Source organism: Diadema antillarum, unplaced genomic scaffold (assembly GCF_040938485.1).
Source record: "Diadema antillarum isolate AM-2024a unplaced genomic scaffold, OU_Dant_1.0 scf00000065, whole genome shotgun sequence".
In the NCBI taxonomy this organism is placed as follows: domain Eukaryota; kingdom Metazoa; phylum Echinodermata; class Echinoidea; order Diadematoida; family Diadematidae; genus Diadema; species Diadema antillarum.
The window spans coordinates 1,333,522-1,360,244 of NW_027270954.1; the positions used below are offsets into that span (position 1 = coordinate 1,333,522).

At 35.2% G+C, this 26,723-nt stretch overlaps 1 protein-coding gene across 1 annotated transcript in view; it reads right to left on the minus strand.

The window, feature by feature from the left end:
- Positions 1-1,738: 1,738 nt before the first annotated feature.
- The window catches only part of LOC139716427 (rap guanine nucleotide exchange factor 4-like), a 161,814-nt gene continuing 136,829 nt past the window's right edge, over positions 1,739-26,723 (minus strand). The window contains exons 10-24 of the mRNA XM_071627973.1: positions 18,937-19,082; positions 16,949-17,172; positions 15,890-16,008; positions 13,711-13,872; positions 12,727-12,880; positions 11,670-11,816; positions 11,136-11,205; positions 10,443-10,589; positions 9,595-9,692; positions 8,863-8,988; positions 8,118-8,296; positions 6,991-7,081; positions 4,123-4,326; positions 3,322-3,431; positions 1,739-1,857 (exon numbers count right to left, since the gene is read on the minus strand). Coding sequence (XP_071484074.1) covers positions 1,785-1,857; positions 3,322-3,431; positions 4,123-4,326; positions 6,991-7,081; positions 8,118-8,296; positions 8,863-8,988; positions 9,595-9,692; positions 10,443-10,589; positions 11,136-11,205; positions 11,670-11,816; positions 12,727-12,880; positions 13,711-13,872; positions 15,890-16,008; positions 16,949-17,172; positions 18,937-19,082 — 2,050 coding nt within the window. The 3' untranslated portion in view covers positions 1,739-1,784. The remainder of the gene's footprint in view (positions 1,858-3,321; positions 3,432-4,122; positions 4,327-6,990; positions 7,082-8,117; positions 8,297-8,862; positions 8,989-9,594; positions 9,693-10,442; positions 10,590-11,135; positions 11,206-11,669; positions 11,817-12,726; positions 12,881-13,710; positions 13,873-15,889; positions 16,009-16,948; positions 17,173-18,936; positions 19,083-26,723) is intronic.

Genomic DNA, 26,723 nt, shown 5'->3' on the forward strand with positions numbered 1-26,723 from the left:
TATCCCAAAGGTTTGTTAATCCAAAAACATAAGGTTTGTAATTCCAAAGGTTCATTTATATGCATTTTTTGATTAATCAAACTGATTTCAATTTCACAGTATCAAACCTTCAAAATAATGACTCTTATTTCATACTTGGAGTAACAAACCATCATAATAATGCACAATATTTTATCTCTGGATTAACAAACATTTGGAAAACTTTATTTCATTTTTGGACTAACGAACCCTTGACATAATGCAGAATAACAAAACCTTTGGAACAATAGATATCATTCTAGTTCTTTTTCTTGTCTTCTACTCTTCTACATCATATGAGCCAAGTCCATGTCATAGGGTCTATGAAAACTAAACCTGATAAAAGTCTACTAAGGGACCTGCCCTTTTAAATAGTACTCACTAAATCATCTTTATATGCAGGCTTAGATTAAAAAGAAATATCTGAAACAAAGACATACTTTGGGTTTGATTACAATGGAGTATACACTTAATCCTTTGTAATTTTCAACATTCCTGTGAGTATACTACACATGCCTTGACTAAAGTGTATAAAAGAGAATTAGTTTGCATAGTTCAAAGAAGATGTTACATATTCAGGCTCTTTTCTCATGCAGTGTCAAAAACTGCATAGTATAGTCATTTTATGAATGTTGTTGTCTTAAATAAAATCTAACATTAAATATCCCCATGAAATTCTGATAACAAAAAGTTTTCAAATCAAGTACCATATCTTTGACACAACTTGTATATCACAATCCTGGTTGTAAAATCATTGCCATTTAAAAACCAAATAATGCACAGGATATGTATCTTGTGAATGAATCAATGCATCTATCAAAAGGTACTTACATATTGATCCTTTAAGACAGTGATATGCATCCAAATACTTTACTCTTTCATATTACCAAAACAACAGACTTCTGTTACTTACTGATTTTGATGTCCTTTGTATATTAGGAGCCCTCCATCTATCATACTCTTACAAATACTGTATGAAAAAGATCTTCACTTCTGACCTCTAGCCTACAACACCAGGAGGGTATAAAGGGTATTCCAAAGAAGGTATCTAGTGGCAACATTGAGGTCACCTCACAATACTGAGGTCGTGTAGCACAAAGAGCACAAAGAGCAGATTGGTCACAGAATGTAACACATACTTCAGGGCTGTAACTATGGCATGAAGCCATTAGTAGAATTTGATATTTAATTGAATTCAAATATGCAATATCATACTGCATGTGGATATATCATTTCAATTATTCAGTGTTAAATGAGTATCATCTGAGCACAGTGGGTGGATGTCAAGACATTGTAAAAGCAATAAGTCTCCACTAAATACTTTCATAGAATTTCACCATTATTCCAACCACACTCGATCGGCACATAACTGTTTCAAACCACTTCAAGTACCCTTACACAGGCACTGCCTTGATAAAACATATTCATATTGCATTACGTGAAAAATGATGGGGAAAAGATGGCCCAACTGAGGGCATACATAAGATGCTCCTAAAGAAAGAGTTATCTTAAAATTGTGGTTGCATGGTCAAATGCAGCTTGTTGGAGATTAAAGAATTTAGGAACTAGGACAAAATTACCATTGAATCATGGAATGTTGAAGAGGATTTGAGCATACAGCTGGCTATAGAGGACCAAACTATGTAAGTGAAATAACAGTACACAGTGATTAGAGAGAAGATCTTGTGGAAATATTGGATCTGTGAAGATGGAAGCCATGGTGATGAAGAGTTGATAATACTTGAGACTTTGTTGGTTGGAGATGGTCACATCTTTGGAGGCTCCAGCTGGTAGGATAACTGCATCAATCTCTTGGTGTTGTCAATCACTTGTAAGTTCCTGACAAGTTTGAAAATAACAAAGAAAAATATGTCACGCTAATATTATGGGAGACAGAAATAAGCATTATGCACATTGTGGCATGTATAGGCCTACAGATATAATTTGCTGAGCAAATTCTTTGTGAAAAAAGGTATAAAATTGGAAACTGTATGCAATATTTGTATATTTATACTTCTCTCATGAAAGGTGAGCAACATGAATCCCTCTCCAAAGAAAGAACAAAGGAAACATTTAAAAGATATCTTAATGTCCAGATTACTTGAGATTTTCACATGACAAATCAACATTGTTTAAATTTCAATTCCATGGAAATGAAAAAATATTTAATGGAAATGAAAAAATAAAGTTGAATGTTTACATTTCCATTTAACTATCCCCAGTGTTTGTGTGTGTCCCAGAGCTCCCTGTACTAACTAGATTTTTCTCCCTTTCAGAAAACAATCCAGACATATCTCAATCTCATGATCTTTCACAAAAGAAAGGACAGAGATACTGTAATGCAAGATATTTTTTGTGGAATGAAATTTTCCGCGAATTGGAGCCGACAGCCTATTTCGCAACATGAAAAGAAAAATGCCACTGGCATTCAATGTATTACGTGACCCTGCACCACAAAACCAACATAATGTTGCCAGACACAGAATTTTAGTTAAGAGTAGATTCTGAAAGAGAAGACTCTAAGTTTTAAAATGATGTATAACTCGATACAAATGGACATCCCTCACCTAAATCAAAATAATGGGAATACAACACACTCTGGAAAAGAGTGTACAGAGAAAAGAGGCTCTACAGTTAAAAGGGTCTATTCAAGCACCTAATCTTACCAAGCTGTGCTCTGTGCAATGAATGGGCAAAAAAAAAAAAAAAAGGATGTAAAACTCCAAGGCAACAACAATGAAGAGACTATTAGATTAAGCATGCTCTGTTAAAACATTCTATCTATGACTACTCCCAACTTCCAAAGCAGTAGCTTTATTCTTTCAGAAGTTACTAGAGTTGAAAGTGAAGTGTGTGTATAGGGTTTATAAGTAATGAAAAGGGGCCTCTAAGACATGTACCTAATGACACTATTCTCCTAAAAAGTGTTCTAGAAAAAGTGCTGGAAGGGAAAATAGTTTCCCATTCATTCTATGATCCCAATTTTTACAATGATGAAGAAGAAGAATTGTTCTTTCAGAAAATATGAAAAACTCAAGATTGAGCAGGTTAACCCATTTTACCTAGTATTTTTGAGTCTTCACATGAAATTGGGGCATGCAACTTTTTGTTGGTTTTGTGATGCACGGTCACATATAGTGTAGACAAGAACTTTCGCATGCATTTTAATTTTGCAAATGTTGGCTCTCACAAAATTTGCATAGTTTAAATGCACATATTAAACATGTGTACATTTCTGGTTTTTCAGTACAACACTACACAATGACATGGGAATGCCAGCTAGTCTTTGTCAGAGGAGTTCACCTGACATAGTTGACAATCTCCTTCACATTCTTGACCGGAGGTGGGGGCTCCAGTTTGAAGTTCTCGCTGCGGCAATACTTGACCACTCTCATGATAGATGCCACAAGGTGCTGTTACAAGGGACATTAAACAGGACACCAATCAATTTGTAGCACATGGACATTACAGAAAGGAGTGTGTTAAATGATTCTTGGAGTTAATTACATAGATTATATATAGGATTATACAACATATGAATTAAAATATAAAGAAACTAGGCTAAAAAGAATTGTATTGCAGTTGCTAAAATCTCTATCAAATAACCCACAATGAACAGACTAAATACTAAATAGGGAAATGTTTCCATTTCTTAGACACAAGTACGACATTTTGCATTGTTCAAATGCAAAACATTCCCATTTGAAAAAAGGGAAATAGCATGTTTCTTACATCTACTCAATTCCCAAATATTTTCAAGATTTGTATTACAAACTTCAACTTATCTTCAATCTGACCAAAAAGAAAAAAGCCTGCTATCAAATAATTCTTACTACAAATAATTGTGTGACAGACAAAAGTAACAATATTATTCAAAGTACACTTTGGATTATGATTTTTGCTTACTCACTATAAGAACTGATGGGATCTGTGATGCATTGTAGAGTAAAGGGCCCTAAAAAGGAATGAAATGCTCTAAATGCATGCAGTTAATCAATTTTCCCTCTTTTATGCTCCATTTTCACTCATCAGTACAAACCAATCTGTACTACACATATCAATTATCAGTGTAAGTATTAATTTGATTTCTCATCCATTTAGTACCATTTTCTCAAAGTTGACAAGCCCCTCAAAGTAAGTCTTGTTTCCCTCGTGGGTGAAGAGCATGTCTTTGATGAGCAGAGGCATGAAGGGAATGATTGGAGGACGCATCTTGGACAGGGCTAGGCGATAGACTCTGTGATTCCTGGATGGATCCATCAGAGCCTCAAAGTCAGAGAACGCCCTCTTGAGTTTGTTGGGTAGTTTCTGACATCAATAGAAACGAAAAAGGTGAATGAAAATCAATCTGATATCAGACTACCAGCTTTAACACACTAACTTTTAAGAACTTTTTCTTGAGGAAGATTGAAAGACACATGAAAAGACAAAATGACAAATGTATAGTTTGTAGTATGTATTACCTATTTTTGGTTGAAAATAAACTATCACTGAATTAAGAGGAAAAATCACTCGGCCTCCTATATCTATAACTGCCGCATACAGAAATGCTGCCCTCTGTAGCTTTAAGAAAAAAGCTAAAACAGAATACTAATGAAATGCTGTTTCATTCTTTCATACTAATTTCTGGATATTTCAAAAAATGATAATAATAACATCAAATTGGAACTAGTGTTGCTTAAGCCCTCTGCAGAGTGACAAAGGCAGAACTTACACACAAATACATATTAATATGTGTAGTTTCAGTGTGCAGTCTGACAATGTGTATAAACATTTTGTCACCTTATCAACATTACAGGAAATGTATAAACATCATTTCAACACTGGGACACAGAATTCCATAGAAGACTAATACAGCACACTAAGTCAGCCTACAAGTCTGATGTATGACAAGGGTAAAAGTGTCAGTCTAAATGATGGAAACACATGTGACTCTGTGAGGGGTGTCTCCATCTTAATGACAATCTCACATGAAAGTGATTAACTTCATTTTTCTGCTCCAGATTACAATGTCTGCTACGCAGCTATGCCTGCTTCAAATTAGTTTGGAAGCTTCAAAGACATACTTAAAATATGTGACCCTGCACCTCAAAACAAACAAAAAGTCGCCAGACATGAAGTTTTAGTTAAGACCCTATTCTGAAAGAGCAGACTTTAAGCTTTAAAATGATGTATGACTCAAATCAAATGGACTCTCCTAACCTATCTAAATATTGGAAAGAAAGCACAAACTCAGGAAAAGTGTGAACTGAGAAAAGAGGCTCTGAAGTACAGTGTCTATTCAAGCGCTTAATCTTTACCAAACCGTGCTGGCTGTGCGATGAATGGGACAAAAAACAGGAAATAAACCACCGGAGTAACAACAATGAAAGGATTATAAAATTAAACTGAAATTAACCATGCCTCATTAACACATTCTGTCCATAATTAATGCCAGCTTTCAAAGCACTAGCACTATCCTCTCAAAAGTTATTAGGGTTGAAAGCGAAGAGTGTGGACAAGGTTTTTCAGAAATGAAAAAGGGATTCTAAAGACACACCTAATCATACTATTCTACCAAAAATGTTCGAGATAAACTGCTAAAAAACACACTTTCCTGCCCGTTTTATGATACCAAATTTTAGCATAATGTAAAAGAAGACCCGCTCTTTCAGAAAATATGAAAAAGTCAAGTTCGGCTAGGTTGACCCATTTCACTTATTTCAGTCCTCACGCAAAATCAGTGTGTGCGACTTTATGTTCGTTTTGAGGTGCACGGTCACATATTGACTAATTACTTAATAATTTGACGTTTTAAATCATGTGAAAGCTCTGTCAGATGATATCAGCATTCCACAAGCCCTCTTTACTGAAATTGGTATTTAAGATAGCTTGATATTTCAACAACCTTTTGCACTTTACCTACAATTTTCAGTACTGAAAATGCCAAAATAAACAACTGATATAGCCTTGCACACTTGGTAAATCGAAATTACACACAGACTGCACCTTCCAAAAGTTTACAGTGCCATCACAGTATACAGACTGCAGAATCCAAATTTCTGTGACAAGGTTCCTCAACCCAAAACAAACAGTTCTTATCAATCTCCTTCGATTTTTTTTTTCTGGGATCTAATAAAGATTATTTCATATCTATCATGTCAATGTCACAATTTTGATTGTGAAATCAAATTGTTATTGATTTCATATGTGCACTTAATAAGCAAGAGAGATGTAATTCCCATATTTGGATGTTTAAAGGTTGTCTAAAATTTCCAAGATGAACGAGTCAATAAAATGAAAGAATCATGATAGACCTACAAAGAGCAGCAAAACTTTACAACCTCCAGATTACAGATTTGTGTGCATACAGAAATCTGGAAAAAACCTGAAATGTTTGTATCTAAGTCAATCCTAGCACTGTTGAAAAATGCCAATAGCGCCCTCTATTCCAAAACATTACATCCATCCAATTGACCTTTTATTTATCACACTTACAAATTTCACAGGACAATGCAAAATTCAACTGGGTTCACATTCCTGTGCTTCTGGGTTGCACAACAACATAGGATTTTGCCTAAACAAACTTTTACTTTTTTCAAATGGTGAATTACATATTTGATGAGTTAGTTGGAAAAACTGAAAAAAGAAATAAAGTTGCTTTGGTTGTGAATTCCCAAATGAAAGAGGGAAAATACTGACATGCAGCATTTCACACAAGAGAAATCAATATACTTTCACACATGAGATATGAAACAACTGGAAGGAAAAAAAGTGATATTTACTTAGTCCATAAAAAGTTTAAATTCATGAAAAAAATAATAAAGAAAAGATAGACGTAATAATTAGCATAGTTTCAGCGAAATAATGATGGTTATTGAAATTCAAGTGATTATTTTACAAAACAAAGTCAGAAGAGAGAAAAAATTAAGTCCCAAATACAAACAACAAAAATTCAAAAAGAGAGAAAAATATGAGCAGAAGACTTCTCACCTCCCATGTCTGGGCCAGTCGACTGACACTCATGTGACTAAGACCCATGAGAATGGCGTAGAAAGAATTCATGTTCTGATACTCCTTGCAACTTCAAGATAAAACAAAACGTGGAAATATCAACAATCGGTTCTGATTTAACCACAATATTCATCATGCCATGTTTAATCAGATTTAACCACTGGAATCATGAGGGGCTTGTAAAAAGTCAATGACATTTTCTTAATCTTATAGGGAATATAACTTAACCTGTTGAGGACGGAGTGATTTTGCTACAACACGCATTTCCCATAAACACCTGCCCGAGTATACTCGTTACTCATCCTCAATCCTCAACAGGTTAACTCATCTTGCCTGCAGACATGAAGGTATAAAAAAAAAAACAACATATGGAAAATATAATGAAGGGGTTGATATTAGTGGAAGTGGCCGAGGGCCAGCATATTAACAAAAAGGTTGCCTTTTAGTGGCCCCATAGGGCAGCTAAAATTCAGAACGAAATCTTATGCCTCTTTAGGTTCGAGACATTGCATTCCTTTTTCGGGTCACCAAAATTTCAAATTCAAAGATTTTAGTGGACAGAATGGCATATATACCAGAGAAAATTTAGCATCGAGCTCTGCATAATGTACACATGATAATAACTTACAGTGGAAATGATAGTTTAATGGAGACATACCCAAATATGAAGCTAATTTGGTTTCTCAAAATAAAGAAGAAAAATCATGTTCAAATCTGAAAAGGGAAGATTTATAAACAGAAATTACTCCTTGGGAATAAAATTTGTTATTTGATTTGAATGAAAATTGTATCAACACACAAATATGATAAACGTAAAGAAGAAAAATAAGTACTTGCAAACTATCAGCAATCTTTAATGAGAGCCACAAAACAATGTGCAACAGCGAAAGTCTTATAACTACCAGACAAATTTTACATATGTAGCTCTTCAATCTGTGTAGAAAAAAAATGTAGATATTGCAGTCACGACTAATCCGTTAATATGTATTAACTTTGTATCCAATATCTTTCAGTGAAATGTAAGAAGGTTCACATTAGCATTCATATTTGCAGATGTGAAAGGAACAGGTGCAAGCCACAGGATACACCTGCAGGTGAAAACTTACTGTGCAGCAATTTTGATAAACTTCTTGAGGAGATGAACTCGTTTACTGATGTTTGATGTCAAACAGAGCTCTGTCACAACCCAGGACTGAACTTCATTAAAGCGGCGTAGGAAGACATCAAGGTTAGCAGTGATGCGGCCAAACTTCTGCCTCCCAAAAGTGTGGTAGATGAACTCACACTGAATAGATAAAGAAAAAAAAACTTTATAAGTTCCACTACAGAGGTAGTCATTAATGTAAGTGATTGAATCATAAGCTTCAAAGTGATTATATCACATAAAGGTCAGTCTGTTTTACAGGAAGTAGGCCATATTAATAGAAAGTAACAGTGGGTTGATATGCACAGAAGACAAGATGTGTAAATTACAACTAACGTGCATAATCAATACAAAATTCTCTTTTTTTCACCAGATTTTACATCCCAAGTACAATTTGGGTCAGGCATCTTCACTCAACATGCCTTTCTTTAACAAGACAATCTGATAAAATATGAAAATGATTTCACTTTTTAGCTACATAGTTTTTCTCCGTAGAGGCATATGAAACCACTAGCAGCCCAAAGAGTGTCACAGTTTGAACATTAATTTATCTAAAGAAACCTTGCGTTATCAACAATCACGGTTGCCATTCCCTTTTCTACAGCTCAGGAAATACATTGGAATAATCTATTCAATTGCTATATGACTTTGACTCCTGTACTGTCAATACACAGACCAGTCATTGAGAAGAATTGAAGGAATAATACCTCATGGGTGCAGAGAAAGAGTTGCCAGTCATGCATTGTCATTTGATAGGCCAGCTCACGGGAACTTGTTGCTTCAAGAAAGGCAGCAGAGCCCTCACTCGGTCCTTCCTGTTCAGGGAGTGGAGTCTGTAGATATGGAGGAAAGTGTTATAGTTTTAGATTTTCTTAAAAAGCACATATATGAAAATACAACTGCCCCCTCAACCACCACTACCACTTCATTACCCATTATCTACACCGATATTCTTGACAAATGTACTGTTTAACCTCTCTCTTTCTCTCTCTACTCCTACCTCAGAAACTACATTAGCCATATATCTAGTTATTATCATAAATATAATTGATATAATCACATGAATATTTCCTTATTTATCTATCTTTTCATTCTTTCATTCATTCATTAATTTGGTTATTTATGTGTCAATTCATACACCAACAGCAAAGTTACTCTCAGCAAGAATGTGTTTCAGCCCAAAAGGAAAATGAAAATTATGTCCGTGCAAATCAAATGGAGTGTGGGTAGCAGCAGTGGCAGATCCAGATGGGGGCGCACCAAGTGTGCACCCCCTCTTTATTTTTGGTTAAAACAAAAGAAATAAAAAGAAAAAATGAGGAGTGCATGCACCCCCCCCCCCCCTTTAATCTTGCAAAGGCGCCTCCCCTTCACAGAATTCCTGGATCTGCCCCTGGGTAGTGCATGGTTGAAGACCCTGTGGGGTAGGCAGTACTTACCAGGGCATCAAGGTGGTCTCTGGGCACTATGAAGACTCTGCCGTTACAGCTGAGACTGGTGGCTATACACACATCTTTCTGGTGGAAAGACAGCCGCTCTACAAACACCAAGCAGAAATAAGATTTACAAGGGACATCATTAAAAAGAAATTAAAATGGAGTAATGTATGTATCATATGTGATGTCAAAATGGTTTGAGAAGGATAAATGTAGCACCAATGAAATCATCAATTATGCATGGGCAAGTTTACATTTAGAAACATACAGCATAATGGTAAGGTCCCCTCATAGTATAGTTTGGCTGAGGAAAAAAAAGCCAACAATTTTTTATTTGATCAAAAATCTTAAGTTTGGCATCCTATTTAACTACTTCATATCTGTACATACAAAACTTGGGAGGTTTTTGAAAGCATGTCGCCATACTGTTAAAATTGACTTATTTTGTCTAAGCGCCAAATTTACTACGTTCTTGACTGCATTTTAACTTTAAAGCTGAGTTTAACGAATTACTTAAATACCTCACATGTCACTTGAGAGCTGAAAGTACAGAAAACTGGAAAACACTAAATAAAAGATACAAAGAAAAATATCTATTGTTTGAAAGTATTTTATCTCCCCTTCCATTCTAGCAAAAACAAACAGAAGCCATTAATCATGCGCTTACATGAAAAAGAGAAAAGTGAATGAAGTATAAGAAAGAAAATCAAATCAATTGTTAGCAGCCTAAATATAACAGGTGAAGAATAATGCTGTGATTATAAATTCAAGATAAACCCCACACAGAAGTTGTAGTCTTCAAAGAACTAAACAAGATAAAGTCTACATAACTGTGGCTACAAAGATCATACCTCCAGAAGACTTGACCTCACACAAGACGAGGTCATTACCAAGGCACATCTTTTCTGACACAGTCTGGATAATTGTCGTTACTGAGGTATCCATAGAAACACGGAGTGTTGTGTAGGTGTGGTCTGCACAGTACACCTTGAAGATTGCTAGAGAATTATAAAGAATATAAGATGGCAACAAATCAGTAGACGTCAGTACTCTTTAATCCCCTGCGTATGGCAAGATATAATGAATCAAGAACTGTTGGAGAGTGTTTTATTTAATATGAATGAATCTTTAAGGCAAGAATGTTTAGACATCATTCAAAAACACAGAACAAAGGACATTGCAGCTCCCTCTTCTGTCTAATTTTGTGAAAACCTTGTGTGTAACAAATTAACTTGATGAAAGATTAGTGATATTCCTAGATTTGAGCATTATTGCCATGACTGTATGGCATTGTGCTAGTAACAATGTGACACAGACGATACAAGAAGACTGGTTAACCCATTGAGGATGGGCTGATGTTGCTACAACACGCATTTCATAACATAAATAATGAAATGATAACAGAACAAAATGTGACAATGTTAGTTGTGTTCCATAAAATCTAAAAGTCCTAAATTTGGTCTTGGAAGCATTGTCATGCACCTAGTCAACAAACTGTAACCAAATATCTAAAAAAAAAGAAAAAGATAAGGAGATTGACTTACTCTCATCCTTAGACCTGATTGGTGTGCGATGAAGCTCATCCTCCATATGCTGTCTGGCTTCACTCAACACCTGAGTTAAAAGGGGTAAAAGGTCATGTCCAATCACTTTCAATTACACATTATTACACATGATCTGTGTCAAAACCATAGGATCTTGCTTTTATAGGCAATCTGATATGCAGCTTCAAGATGTGTTTTTTTTTTTCAATCAGGTAGTTGGGGAAATAAAATGAAATCATGATGTCCAGCAAAACATCTCAAAGTAGGCTTTAGTGGTATACATGTGGAGCTCCTTGAATATCAGTCTACTCAACTTTCAATAAGAAGAAAAAAGGTAACATGACATTTTTACTACAGTACTATAGAAATGAAAATAAAACTTGGATGATAAAAGTGGGAACAATGTAAGACATAGAAAGTGTAATGAATGTCATATTCAGAAATTTGATGTTAATTTTTAGGTAGCTTTATCTTTATTTCAGCTCTTACAAACTGCATTTTTGAAATGAAGATAGACCTCATCAGACTCCTTACCTGGGTTTTAACCTGCCATGTGTGATGAGATTCCTTCTCTTTCCTGCTAGTCTCCTTCACAGCTTTTAGAACCTGTTCTAGACTGGCAAGTGGATCTTGCAGACTGGGATATGCTGGACAATCATCACACACTGCTGAGAACAGAGTCTACAAAGACAAAATAAATGAATTAACAAAATGTCATAATCATACTTACGGTTTGCTGCATTCTTACACTTTACCTTTCTCCTGTTTTGTCAATAGCAAAATCAGTCATAAAGTTCTGTGGTGAATACGAGTTACTTCAAGACAATATTGAACACAAGAAATGAAAGAAATCAAAATTAATTTGCATAGGATAACTTAGAATTAGAAAATAGTTACAAAGTGATAGTTCACATTGCTTACTGTTGCATATTCATGCCTAAGAGAATTTTACCCTCTAAATATTCCTCATTGTACAACACTGATGATTGGAATGAATTTCTATATATCCATGAAGTGACAGAATTGCTTGAGTTTCCAAAACACTTGTCTAGCATGGAAAAGGAAGGCATGTGTGAAAGTCAATTCTGCCCTCACATAAAATGTAATAAGAGATCTTCCATGACTGTCATGCTTATAGAATATCCAACACACAGAATTTGTACTTCACTATGTGTGTGGACAGACAGGAGACAGAAAAGAGGAAGAAGTAAAATGAGGAAGAAAATGGAGGGAATATAAAATATCATTGGAGTCTATGTTAACTTGGAGTATATTCATTCCCTCCAATTATAATGTTCTTCTTACAATCAATGTAGCACAAATTTTATTTCATCCCCTTTTCCTCCTCTTCTCTCCTGCAAATCAACTATTCTGCCATGTAACGAAAAAGAATATAAAATCACCTACTTTATGTTAAAAAACATATATATATCATATATATTTTGCGACACAGCTTCTAATTCTAATTGCAAAATATTTTAGGCCGATTCCTTGAAATTATGAGAAATTTTCTAAATTTCAAATTGGTACTTATGTGATCATGAAACAGCAGCTATTTAATTAATTCACATGAAATCAAACTACCACACACCTCTAGAAACTGCATGATGGTAGGGTCCTGTTTGAAGGCTACACCAGCCACCACATGCCAGAGACAGACCAGCTGGACCACTCGCCTCTTGTTGTTAACGATGTAATCTATTGTCTCCTGCTCTGGCCCCCTCGAGGTCCGCTCAGAGTGATAAGTGCAACTAGAGTCAAGGAACTCATAGCAATCTGAGTCTCCAATTTAACTCTTTCTCATTTCTACTGATTGATACAGGAACAACAGCTTTTAGTAGCAATAACACCCAAATTCAGCAGACAAATGGAAAGGAAATATTATGAAATATGCTGATTCCTTTATCCACTGTTACTTCTATAGACAATAGGTTGTCACACAAAAGCAATAGCAATATTCTGCAATTATCAAAATGTTATCATTCCCATTTGACTTCCAGTAAGTCAGTCTAGATAGAGTTCTAATGAGAATCTAAGCAAGTGGTGTGGCCATGAGCTTATGACATTACATCAAGGCATTGTTCTGTCTTGACATCGCTTTCACAACTGTATGTTTTCACACACTGTACACAGCACATATTTATTTAGTCTAACTTTGAAACAATATCATGATTGGTTAGATTTGCCATCAAGGAGTATAGCAATGGATGGAAAAATGTACATGTGCATGTCACATTATATGTCGGGATCAGAATTGATATTTCAGCGTGTTTTAAAATTTGAAAATAGTACCCAACTAGGGACATACGTGAAAATGAATAAGAGCCCTGCAAAATATTTTAGCATATATATACTAACCTACCATATTCACACTACCTAACTTTAACCCATTGAGGATGGACTGATTTTGCTACAACATGCATTTCCCATAGACACTTGCCCAACTATACTCGGGACTCATCCACAATGGGTTAAATGCCAGAGTACACAAAGGGAAAACTGTGCACCTTGGCATTGAATGTCTTCGTGCCAAAGTTTAAAGTTGTTCTGATGTGAACTAGCTTGAAAAGGATATTGGGTGAGGAGTGCTGGACAAAGCTTGTCGCTAGGCATGAAGACGATGTGTGTCAGGAGGAAGTCTTCCAGGAATGTGTCCGTTGGGTCATACTTACTGTCGATCCTAGTCTCAAGTAAATGCTCCAGCATTTTCTCTGGTACACCAGCCATGACAGAATATCTGAAATACCAGCAATATTACACATTATTTTGAAGAAAAAAAAGTTGTATTCATAACTTTGAGCTGTCTAGATATTAGACTACATAACATATGACAGTTTTTCTAAAAGTTCAAAATAGCTAAAGACTTGTCATGAGGAGCAAATTGCCACTTTCCACGGATGTCAATTAAGCTGAAGCTTCCATTCAGATAAATCACCCATTAAATTAATTCTAATTAGAAATCTAATTTAATCTAAAATCTAATCTAATTTATAATTTAATTTAATCTAATTTAGAAATAAAATCCAATTAACAATTACTTAGGATTCAAATAAGAATATAGATTCAATCAAATTGAAAACTAGAAATGTCGCTACAGCGACTGGTTATACCCCCGTCAAACAACATTTCATAAGCTTTGGTCAAAACAACATTTGATAAGCTTTGGTCAAAAAACTGAGGAAGTAGTTAAATACGCAAGATCTTTCCTTGATCTTCTGCCATTAATATGCCGTTACCATGGCAACGTACTTTCGGGTACTGTCGAAAAATGCGTTTTGCACATCTACAACCAAAGGCACACGTCTGTACCAAGTTTCATGGAAATTGGGCAAAAACTGAGGAAGTAGTTTGCAACACAAAATTTTCTATCATTTTGGCTCATAATATGTGAGCTGTTACCATGGCAACATACTTTTTGTCACTGTCAAGAAATGTGTCATGCTGACCTATATCCTAAGACAAACATTCAATATGAATTCCATGAGAATTGGAAGAACACTGATGAAGCAGTTTTGCCATGAAGCATTTTGCCCTGTATTTTACCAATAACATGCCGTTACCATGGCAACGCACTTTTTGTCACTGCGGAAATATGTACCTTGCACATTAACATATTCAGATGAACATCTGTACCTAATTTCATAAAAATTGATCAAAAACTGTGGGAGGAGTTCGCGACGCAAGATTTGTACCCATTTTTGCCCATAATATGCCGTTACCATGGCAACGTACTTTTGGGTACTGTCAAAAAATACGTCTTGCACATCTACAACCCAAGGCACACATCTGTGCCAAGTTTTATGGGAATCGGTTGAAAACTGAGGAAGTAGTTCGCGACGCAAGATTTGTACCCATTTTTGCCCATAATATGCCGTTACCATGGCAACGTACTTTTGGGTACTGTCAAAAAATACGTCTTGCACATCTACAACCCAAGGCACACATCTGTGCCAAGTTTTATGGGAATCGGTTGAAAACTGAGGAAGTAGTTCGCGACGCAAGATTTGCAACGGACCGACCGCCCGACCGACCGCCCGACCGACCGCCCGACCGACCGCCCGACCGCCCGACCGCCCGACCGACCGTCCGCTGATTCCTATATACCCCCTTCAAACTTCGTTTGGCGGGGGTATAATTACCAACACTTTCATATATATCTTCCATTGAATTACCACTGCTTTCACTAAGTAGTACAAATTGTACAAACTCAATTAGCCAACATTGATTAAATATCACAATGCCCAATTATAGTAGTTTCCTAGTTGTTATAAAGGTCTGGCACTAAGGCTATTTTGTTACCAGTTTGAGTTTGTAATTATTACAACTAAAGATGAACCCTTCCCAGTCCCCTAGCAGTCATTATCATCAGCACAATGACTGATATCTCCCAAGGGAGTAATAGTCCTCCAGGAGAGATCCACTTTTTCCATGGGTAATGATGCTTTATGGGGTGATTATCTTTAGGAACCATTTGGATATATACAAAGTAGATGTGGATAGAAAAAAAAGCCAGAATGGACTTAAATAAGGAAGCAAAGTATAATTGCCATATTCCAAATTAAAGAATTTTGGATATTAGATGGATGTACTCCCAGGACGGCAAATTTCTGTAAATATCTTCCAAACATGCTAGAATGGCAAAAATGAGTTGAAGGACCCCCTAGCAATGCTTCATGTCCATTTTTAGGTATCATCTCTGACTCACATGTAATCCTTGCAAACAGACAATCCTAACATCACTATTAGGTGTATACCTGTAGCTGGTATGATGGTGTTTGTTGCTATTGCTGTGCTGTGTGTTTGTTGGAATCTTCTCCAATATTAGGCTGTCTTGTCCATGTTCCTTTAATCTGACTGTGTTGGCTTCCACATCCTGTAACAGACACAGGTAAAGACACATCAACATTTAAAGGGATGGTATAGTATTGGTTGAGGTGAGAATTTAGCTTTTAACTTTTTGCAAGATACATAGAATCCACTCTATAAAATGATAAAAACATGCAGCAAAGTATATACACTACCAAGAATAGCAGGGTCCTACTTAATGTATATGCAAATGAATGTATTATGGTATGACTCAAACAATGTATACTTTGCAGAAATTACCTTAAGAGGTAAATAAAAAGATAAAAAGAGTGACCCAATAAAAAGCATAGCTCGTAGATGCGGATTCCTTGGTAAACAGTGTGCATGTCTGTCCAAAATATATCTATGTTGATTAAAATATTTGTTTTCTGTTATGATAAAAGCATATTGTAAACAGTACGTAAATAGTACAAAAATAATACATAACTGAAATAACATATCAACGTCAGGATTGCAGCAATAGCTGGAATTTATCCATATAGCAAATTTTCCTGAGTGTACATGCTTTAACATCATGTGAGCAGTTCAGGTTCAAAATGCAATCCGGCATCAGGAGAAGATATGAACATCTTATGATACACTGACCATATGAACTCCCCTACACAGGGTCTGACTTTATTTTGGCAACATAACTACTGAAATATGTCTCCACAGACCTTTGTTCCAGGTAGAGTATAAATAGAATTACTATCAGCAAAAACAAAATAACTAGACAAATCAATCTCTCAGGATTCATTCGAACATAGCTCAATCTTGACCACTTCTTTGGCAGTCAAATAAATTGGCAAACAGACAAAAGCCTTTTGGATGTTTGATAAATCATAACTTATGTCTACTCATATCCTAAAAGAATGTCATAGAAATCAATCAAGTTGTGCCAGAGATCTGCTTAAAGTATAAAAGCATTAATAGTAATGAGGAGACAAACCACGGTGACAGCTACCCACCCTGAGTATTCTGTTGAAGTCATATTTGTCGACTCGCAGGAAATGACAGTTGTCTTCTCTCAGCACAATGGAAGCAGCCCGAGGCGCATCGTTGACGAGTGCCAGCTTTCCAAAGTCATCTCCCTCATGTAGAGTACAGACAACTCCTTTGCCATACTTTACCACATTGACTGATCCCTTTAAGATGATATACCATGAACGCCCCTCGTCTCCTTGGTGGAATACTGTACATGGGAGGCGAGAACATGGGCAGCAGAAGCGTAAGATTATCATTAGTTGTCTGGAGGAGATAGCGTAGAAAGGATGAACACATCCTAGAAGGCATTCCTATATGAGGAACATAATTGAACAACGCCCAGGATAATTTTGTATGCTGTAGTACCAACTGATAATAGTTTTGCTTGATACAAAATTAGCAATAAAGTTTTGATTGATATCAACTCTGCAAATCAATCCATCTAAATTCTAAAGTGGCAGTTACATCTACTTACAGGCATTACAAAAAGGGGGAAGAAGACTGATGATACAGTAATGACATATCACAATTTGAATTTGCTGTATGAAATGATATCTTTCTAATTACTTAAAACAGGGCTCGACACTAACGGTGGCCCGGAGGCCCGAGGCCACCAAAAACGCACGTCGGGCCACCAAAATTTCAGAAATGAAGAATTTGGTGGCCTGATCGGGCCACCAAAAAAGGTCGGACGTTTACCTTTGGGCCACCAAAAATAAAAGTTAGTGTGGAGCCCTGCTTAAAAAAAAAGAAAATCCTTTAAATTCATTTGAATACATTCCATAGCTAAAGGTATCACATTTCAAACATCTATACAATGAGTAGTACAGGAGAGCATTTCAGATGCTCATGCCTTATTTGTAGTGTGCCTTCTCATATTCATTACACTAAATGCCTATCATAATATGACAGCAGTTGACAAATATTTAGGGTGTTTTTACAGACAAAAAGGGGTAAATAATACCTGAGGCATATCACAAATAAACAAACCCAGATTTAAAGGAACGTCAAAAACAGAGGCATATCCATATTTCCTGTGTCTATATATCACTTAACGAAACAAAATGTACACTTTTAAAAATAAAATTCAGCCTTGTTTGAACACTAAGCAGCTCATCAAGGAATCAGATCAAGTTGATGATTGTACACAACAAGTAGGTGAGCTCTTTTGATCAAGTCCTCTGAGCTGTACCAAAGTTATGTGATTTATGTACAGTTCATTCCCTCTGAATCACATGTTACCTGTCCACACATTCATCTCAACCAACAGACAAGATTGATATAAGAAGAGATGACCAAGTTCTCTTTCCAGACAGCTATGTTCTACCAACAATAAGCTGCAATTCTCCCTTGCCCTGTGAAGTGGAATAATCTTGAAGTCCCTTAAGCATGCCCTGGGTCTATATGCTCTTAAAAGGTGATATGATACTCACATTAACCTTTCCAAGGAATCCCCTTTTCCACGTCCATTTAAGCATATCATTACATTTCACATTCAACACAGTACATGCCATGCAGCCCCTAATGATATCAAGTTCATCTATCATGCACAGTCATAAATTGCATTTTGATGATCAGGCGGTCTGTCTCAAACAAATGCATTCATTTCAAATTATTGTATTATCAATTGTATTATTACAACTCATTTACCAATTTCTCTTACTAATTTACCCCTCGCTGCTAAATTACGAATTTTTCTCATGGTTTCTTGCATTCTATTTTATTTTGAGTTGTTTGTCACATGTTATAGCAAATGAGTTTAATAATATATATTTTTTTAACTTTACTACGTCAAAACCAAAGACAACTTGATATGACCACTACGGAAATTTTGAGATTTGGTACCAAAAATGACATGTAGGTATCATTTCAGAAAATATGAGAACAGGCAGTGCTGACTGACATGAAATTTGACAGAATCTTTCAGTTATTTTCATGAGCATTTTGGCGACAGGTGGAATAAGAAACTTACAAACTGTCCCTGCCTTCTCATGGCACTCAAAGACCAGGACGCTGGTCAGTTGTCTCTTGACCATAGTGGACAGATGAGCTAGGGCTTTGATGTGGAGGAGCTCTTCATAGATTATCTCAAGGTCATCAACACTCCTCTCCTGAGGACTGATAGAAAGAGATGACATGAAGGGAAAAACAAAACATATAAATCAAGTAACAGAATGTCTCAGTGTAGATAAGTCTTCAAATTATAGCCCACTCTCGTACACATGTTATAAAATTACTAACTATTACAAAGTGCCTGACACACACGGCAGACATCTTTGTCTGGCTTACTCACAAATCTCTGATAGAAAAAAAACAGTGCAAAACAGTCTAAATATTGAGAAAAAAAAAGTGAAAACGTGTACACTCTGTTTGCTGCTCGATTTCATTCCTGCACAACCAATTCATATCAACCCATTGAGGACGAAGTCCCGAGTATAATCAGGCAGGTGTCTATGGACAATTTGTGTTGTAGCAACATCAAACCGTCCTCAACGGGTTAAAGCTAGAACATCACAAGAGCTGCCACCCTGCGAGGTACATGAGAGGATCTTTACACATTTTATCTAAAGTATTCATGAGTAATTTTATGCAGCATTCCTTTCTATCAAACTGAACCAGATCAGTTTATATCCATTCAATATCACCTTTTTCACAAAATTTGATAACATATATTCTAGTCATCAAATATTTGAGCAATCAAGTTAGTGGCCAATTCCTCTGCATTTCAACAGCGATAACATTTCCTTGCTGGAATATCACTTCCAGAAAGTCATTCTTTTGTGGGGTATTTCATCAGAGCCTGATTTTTTTTTTTTTTGAGTGACAAAGAAATATACCATCAAGATAACCCTTAAATTCTATATGTCCTTGCAAACTTCAAGGCAAGTTACAATGGAAATGCAACAAGATGAATTGTTTGCATACATGTTGCTTTTGAGATCACATGAATGCAACCAATTGCAGAGTATATACTTGTATGTCACATGTTATATCACTTGTCTGTTTTTTTACCATCAACAGATACAAAAACATCTATTTGTTAATGACACACAATATGATAAACCTCTTGGGTTCGTACTAATGTTGAAAGAAAAGAAAGAGACAGGTTGTTAGAAGGACAAGGCTTACGTACCTGTGAGTCAACTATTATTTATTCAACTGCACAATGTGAACTTTGATAGCATGTCAATTACGTGTACTGCCACTATACAAGTTTTCAAAGAAAATCACACTGAAAAGATGTGATTTGTTTCAGAACAGATGCGTAACAGAAACCACAGAAACAGATTTGTAAAGAGATCATGTGATTTGAAGCTAGATGAAGGAGCAGGTGAATGATGAACTGATTTAACAGATTGTAAGAGCATGGGCTTTGAAACAAAGAAATGCTACTAGATGATAAAAGATTGAAAAAATAATATTATAGCCATCTAAGTCAAGTAACATGAGTGAGAACAGTGTACAAAATGCTGCAAGTTTAAATTTTGCTTTTAAACACTTTGTTTTTTTGTTATTAATGGAAAATATAAGACACAAAAATTAAATCAATGCTAATTTCAGAAATGAAACAAAATAATTGAGAAATAATGGCATCTACCAATAAACTAATATCTTTTCTAATTGCACAATTAATGAGAAATTCAAGTAGTCATAATTTGGTAATAATCATATCATAAATGTGTTTCAGATTTGATATCATATAATTGATGCATTTTTTTCTCCTTGTGATGAAGATATGAAGATGACATTGATCACTGTTGCTTTATAAATCAACTTAGCAAACCATTTCATTTTCATTTTGTAATTTTCTCTTAGAGATGAAAATATGCAGTATTTCAGCAGAGGATTTCTTGAATGGACTTTGAGCGGGAGGCTGCTATAGATAGGACACCACTAATCAAATTATTAGCAACTTTATTCAATCATACCATTTGAAGATTGGGTGTAAATTAACATGTTTGTTTTTGCTGTTGTCTTTTTTCTTGGGGGGGGGGATTGCTTGCTCAAATACACTCAGCAAAAAAAGAAAGTAAACACTTGTTTGAGTTTATAATTTTCATAGAAGATTTTGATGAAAATCAATGTATTATATACCATATTAAAGGTAATTTAATTGGCTACTAAGCCCATAGGTTGATTGAAAAGAACACTTTACGCATGAGTGGGCACATTTGTTTTTGTCCTCCAAAGCACAAAATTAAAAATTGCAAAAATTGACATGTTCTCTTTCATTTGCAAATGCCCTTCATGATAACATTGACAACAAAAGACCAGTTTAACACAATGAGAGACATGAATAAAATAGCAAAAACAAGTTTTCTTTCTCTTTATCTCTTTATGACCTCTAAGAAAAGCAAAAGTGGGAAACTAAAGGGGGAAATAAGAATTTTTTGTCAAGTCAAAGTTCAAATGACAGGGAATAATAAGCATACAGATAATTAAATGAGCAAAATGTCTTTATTTATTTCTTTTAATCTAGTGTTTTAAGAATTCATGAGACAAATTCAAGAACCAAACAATATTTACAATTTCCTAATTTGAAAAAAAGCCCAAAATTTCTACCATTTTAGTTAATAATCACTTCTCTTATTTCATTTGAATTTAGATTTGACATAAGATTCTTTATTTTCCTCCATTATTTTTAGCTTTCATTGATCATTTGGGCTTTAAAGATATAGAGATCAAAGATTTATTTTTGCAACTTAATTCATGTTTTGTTTTGTGTGAAATTTGTTGTTTGTTATTAATGTTCTATGGGAGAGCACATATGCATGAATGACAACTTGTTCAGTTTTGCAATTTTTACTTTTGTGCCCTGGAAGAAAAAAAACAAAGGTGTTCACTCATGTGTGAAGTTTCCCTTTTTGTTGACCTACCAAGTTGATTGCCAATTAAATTACCTTTAATATGGTATATAATAAATTAGCTTTCAGCCAATATTCTATGAGAAATATAAACTTGAAAAAGTGTTTACTTTCTTTTTTTGCTGAGTGTATTTAATTTTAAAAAAAGGAAAGGTGAGATATTCTATGAGACACAACCCGAGGGAAAAATCCCTGGGTAAGGTAATATAATTCTCCAAAAAAAAAAAAAAACAGCTCAGAGAAATATTCAGAATTACTCAATACAAATTGCTATCACCAGTCAATACTAATATAAATAAACGGGAAAGTATTCCAATACAGTCAGTTTAAGGAACAGTACCTTCAAGATACTCTGTTTGGATATATATTCATTTCGAAACCTTGCAATAAAGACATTTTTGGCCATTGATGTATAAGGGCAGCATTGTGGTTAGAGAGTAAAAATAACTTATATTCTGATTGACTTGTATGACAGAATCATCTTGTAATTTTGTGTACTTTATCAGTCAATGAGACATGCATGTCAAAAGATCAAGTGTCGTGTAGATCATTTCAACATACATCTACCTGAAGATGATTATAACGAAGAAGATGACTGTAATATGACTGTCATTCCAGATTTTGACAGTTACATAATCTTGCAAACATTACATCTTATGTGTAATTTGTATGATATAACATTTGTTTCAGAGGAATGACTGACTAATATATGATAGCTGGCCTCTTGCATCAGTCCAGTGGAAATTGTTTTCACATATTTTTTTTTCTGGGGAAGTTTTGAACAGTTTAATGGAATAAGGAGACTGGATGATTTCACAGATGCCTCTTCTAGCAGCCCAGAGAATACTGGGAAAAGGAAGGTTTTCTTGTTTTTGTTTTTGTATTTTCTTTTCCCTTTTTCACCTTCTGATAGCCACAGATGGGTTTCAAGAAGCAGATGGGCTTGGTAATTGTGAAATGTCCAATGAGGTGTGTTATTGGACACTGGCCGAGGTGCGTCGGTTAATGATGCGGGCTGGCCTGACCCTTCATACCGGTAGACCAACCAAAATGAAACACAGCTTGCAACCTGTTATCTTATTAAAGGTCAAAGGTCACATCACACACTCTACAATGTGTGTTGTAAAATGAGAGTCTAAAATTTATGCTCAATTCATACCGAACAAATTTCTAGGTTGATTCTCCTCCTCAGAGGAGCTTACATATTACAAACACTGTCTTTTCAATGGCTCCATTTATTGTACATTACATCAGATCATAGTATGTCGTAGTGGTACTATTCTCTCCCTTGTAATAAGTCTGCTCGAGTCTACAGTGGGCTTTGATTTCATACATGCACAATGCTCCTTTATCCATTCTGGGAGAATTAACACATTCAGGCAAATTTCCAGGCCATGAGACAAAACATTCCAGAAAAAAAAAATGAACAACTTAGTCAGTACCTGTGTGTGCACATAACATGTGTGGTGTACTCCATTAAAAAGTATCATGCCATCATAAACATTTTAATATTGATATGATTTATTCCCCAGTGTAAGGAAATTGTTCACATTCAAACATAAATACATTTAGAGCAATATCTCTACGTATCATGCATGAAGCAAAGGGCAGAGAACATGTGATGAGATAGTAATGTTCATGCTCTAGAGACACTAAGGAGCAGGTGAGACTATGCACACTGAGGCACAATGTAGCAGACTCTTTGCCTTGATAGAGAAAGGCTGGTTGCAGGAAAGAGCAAGACCTAGACCAGCTTGCAGTGACCAGAGGACACAAAAAGCCTGATACTTGAGGGCTGTCCATACAGGATGTGATGTGACTGTGGCATAACGCAATGCACCAAATCATTTAGAATGATTATTTATATTTCTCAATTTGACATTATACTTTGAATCTCAGAGCTTAATCACATTCTGTGTGGACAGCTTTCAAATCTTGTTCAGTGAAGTGCTCCCTATGGGGGTGCTAGATTTTTGGACACATGAAATGAACATATCAAGACCATTCTCTCTCCCTCAGAGAAACAAGGGAAAATGGAAACATCAACTGTAAAATGGGGACATGGCTGATCTTTCTCAGTGCTAGGATAAAGGGCAGGGTGGATTTAAACACAAAATGATTTATGATGAGCATAAATCTTATAACTATTATGCCACATCACCATCAACATTGTCATGATAGTGGGCAGTATTTATTTATATCAATCAATAAGCTGCTGGGAAAATTAACAAAGTTTCAATTGCTAAAGTGAAACATCCACATAGTTCTGAATGGAAGAGCTAGAAGTTAGATTATATTTTCAATGGTTTCAGATTAATCTCTCTTATTCATTGTCCTTTCCCAAATATCTAACCAGAATTCTAGAACAACTGAAAATGAAATAATTATTTTCTTGGAATATTCAATCAAATAAATGAAAGTCAATTAAAATTAAAATTTTCCATCAATCTTATTGATTGATTTTACAGTTTCCGATAGGGCACAATCATAAGACACAAACGTTAATTTGTCTATCCTTAACGTACTATTTTTATAAATATGTGCCATTTATGATTCACAATGATGCAATCATATGTCGCAAATGATTTCAAGTTCTGAAATGATTGATAAAATCTGTCGTGCTCATGCAGTGTATTTGTCATCATGTTGTAAATAAAAAGGTTAATTAGCTTTCAAAAACCATCAGTTTCAATTGAAAATAACTCAATTCTTCAGTACCTCATGAAACATTGCGATATTTCTAATCTATTTGAATTAATCAATTCTTGCATCAAGTTGTTTTTATTGCAACTGATTAACAAACATTGACGGAAATTACAGAATATTCAACTGGAGTATGTATGCCCATGATATTTATAGCTACTACTATTTAAATACTGAATAATCAGTGCTTATTTACATCGAAGGGTAATTGGCAATCAGATGTAATTTCTAATCTATGCTCATATTCTACTTTGTGACTTCATGGGGCACCAACAGACTATGAAAGAATACTTTAAAAGCTCAGACCTATTGAAACTGGGATAATTATTCAAAAGCATTTTCAGTGCTCTTCTAAATTGTCTACAAAGATTTCCTCACAAATCTGGGATTTACATATGTGTCTTTTTCATGAGCTGATATTCATTAATTCCTGAAGGTAGATTTTGGTTCTATCAGGTAAGGAGGGTAATAAATACTTCAACAACATTTGAGGGAGCATATGATATAAAAGTATGTGACATTGTGATTGGACATTGGCGATAATAATGATTGAATAATCTTTTGTGTAAACAGAGCAGAGCTGGTTAATGAGTCATGCCCTGGTATTCATGCTTTGGTAAAACTGCATTACACATTAAAAGGGACTAGTGCAAATTAACCAAATGATATCACCTTAGTTTCTTTCTCAATGTTCATCAAGACAAAAAGAAATATTTTGTATGCAAATATTTTCTTACAACAGTTTTAAAGAAAGGCAACTGTTACAACAATTTGAATGAGCAGAACACAATTGTATCTAAATATCTTGTAAGCAAGAATTTTGATTAGTTACTGATGACAAAAACAGGAAATTCATAAATGGAATTATGCAAGAGCATAAGCCACATGCCCTAAAATTGTTTCTCTATCTTCTTTCTGAAATAGAAATGGTGATTGTGAATAGACATATAGGATTGTTACACATCTTTTTAATGAAGTAATTGGCAAAATGTCTGAAGGAACAAGCTTCCAGTTTGACTACCCAGTCATCGATTGTTTTCACTGAACAAGACAGCAGATGGAAAAGGTAGATTTCAGCCAAACAAGAATGCTACCATGGTTACTCAACAAGTACTTACTCAAAACCCCATGCTCGCATAGGAGTGCTATAATGTATTAGGTGTAAAGAGTGAAAACATTTGGGGGATATATTTTGTATCACAAATGAGACAATATATATACTGTATTATATGAGATGTATGCCATGCTTAACATTCTCCAAACATACTTATTTAGAAACAATTCACTCAATATAGAGAAAATCATAAATAAATTATATTTTTGTCACACTTTTCATTACATATAAAAAGAAGAAATATCTAATAGGTTTATGAAAATTTGAATCTTTTTGTCATAATTGTGTCAATTGTTGCTTTAATAACAAATCAACTGGTTTCTTGAACATGACTATTCAAAGCAATCAACGGGAGAAAAATACATTCACAGAAAATGACACGATAGGAGTTAGACAGCGGTTGCTAGGATGCTACAGAAACAATGACAATAATGATGAACTAAACTTGTTTGAATATCATATCAGCAAAATAACACCCAACAATTCAAGGCTTTAAATGTTTAATAAGATATGAATGCACCTTACTGTCTACATTAAGTACCCTTGATGCATACTAAGCTATTATACTGACACACTATACGTTGTGATTTCAAAGATATGTAAGGGTTGGATTCTTAAATCAACAAGTGAAGGGATCAGAGTGGTGTCATGTGTGGTCTGTAGGGAAATGTACAAGAAAGAATTTCACAGACAAACGTCGTGGCGACGCCAACAGGATGCTACAAAGACAAAGCTGACTTCAATTAAGCAGCTGATGTGGGTACTGAGGGTCAGGTTTTTGATGACAAACATGAGACTGCAGCAAAACTTGACGATGACCATTCAACATTGAAGGGAAGAACGGATGCTGTAGTTGCCAATTTTGAGGACAAATTGTACATTTGAGGAAAAGTAGAGTTTTTGAAGAAGAAAAGGGACAGAAATCTTTATAGTGCAAGAGGGCTTAATTCTAAAAAACTAGAGTCCTTAAATAGAATCTGTAAATCTTCTTTTTATAATGTTGAACAACCTATGCTGAAGAAATGAGTCTTTCCAACACTATATTCTACACTATCCTGACAATATCATATTCAGATG